The 1155-nt window shown below is 49.1% G+C and overlaps 1 protein-coding gene across 1 annotated transcript in view; it reads left to right on the forward strand.

The window, feature by feature from the left end:
• The window catches only part of LOC101853032 (cubilin), a gene marked incomplete at its 5' end in the record, with an annotated part of 106878 nt that overhangs the window by 7500 nt on the left and 98223 nt on the right, over positions 1 to 1155 (forward strand). The window contains 2 exon segments of the mRNA XM_035972231.1: positions 145 to 246; positions 1020 to 1123. Coding sequence (XP_035828124.1) covers positions 145 to 246; positions 1020 to 1123 — 206 coding nt within the window.

Below are 1155 nucleotides of genomic sequence, written 5' to 3' on the forward strand. Positions count from 1 at the left end.
CTCCTCCTCATCCTCCTCCTCCTCCTCCTCCTTGTTCTTAGTCTCACTCCATATCTCCTCCCACCCATCTACTCCCCCTATCTCTTCCCTCCCTCCCCCATCCCTCCCGAATCACTCCCCTAACTCTCTCCATCTCCTCCCCAGCTCCTCACCACCAACGAATGTGCCAGCAACCCTTGCCTCAATGGCGGTACCTGTGTCGACATGTTCAGCGGCTACTTCTGCAGATGTCCCGCCAACTGGCAGGTAGGCTTCAAACCTCTTCCTTCTGGGACATACTTTTTTTTTTTACTTTACTTTATCCGTCGTCTTGTACCCTTTGGGTGTCGCGGGAAGAAAGAGACGTCTCTCTGCCACCAGCCGGAGAGCTTGGGTCAGGGGGACGCCATGAGTTGTTAGAGTTTCCCTGGGTCCATCTATCCAGATCTTTGCCGGTCGCCCTCTAGCCTTGTTGCCATTGATTGTTTTTATGTAGGCACGTTGTGCCGGATGGTGTTTTTGGTAATCGCAGGACATACACACCCTCTAAATCTACATTACTTTAGCCTACGTTTACTTGTTCTTCCTCTGTTGCATTAAGCGTCGAGGGGAGATTCAGTTTTCTATGGTAGGACAACTCTGCAGCTCTTTCATCAATTTGGAAATTATAATTTCTCAGGGTTTCTTTGACTCCCTCAATCCATCTTTTGCCCTCTAAATCAGGGGGCTGAAATGTGCAGCCCGCGGGCCAATTGAAGCCAGCAGGGATATAAAAAAAACATGATTTTGTGGCCCCTACTTGACATCAAAGTAGTCCTGTTGTGCGTATGCGTGAGTGCACTTAACCTTTGTAACATCTACTGCCATTGTAAACGACCAAGACAAAGGTCTCCCTTCGAGATGAATAAACATTGTCATTATAACTGCCAGTGTCATATTTTCATTGAGAACCTCCGTTTGACAGGCCACAAGGTGAACCTGTAATATTATGGCTTTCTCTCCCCGTACCCTACACCCACCAACCCCAACCCCCCTCCCAGGGCCCCCGCTGTACACAAGACGTGAACGAGTGTAGCGCCTATGCCGGAACAGACATGGGTTGCCAGAATGGCGCCACTTGTGTCAACACTCCTGGCAGCTTCCGGTAGGTTTCATTGCTTGTTTTATAATATAATA

Source organism: Aplysia californica, unplaced genomic scaffold (genome assembly GCF_000002075.1).
Source record: "Aplysia californica isolate F4 #8 unplaced genomic scaffold, AplCal3.0 scaffold00619, whole genome shotgun sequence".
Lineage (NCBI taxonomy): Eukaryota > Metazoa > Mollusca > Gastropoda > Aplysiida > Aplysiidae > Aplysia > Aplysia californica.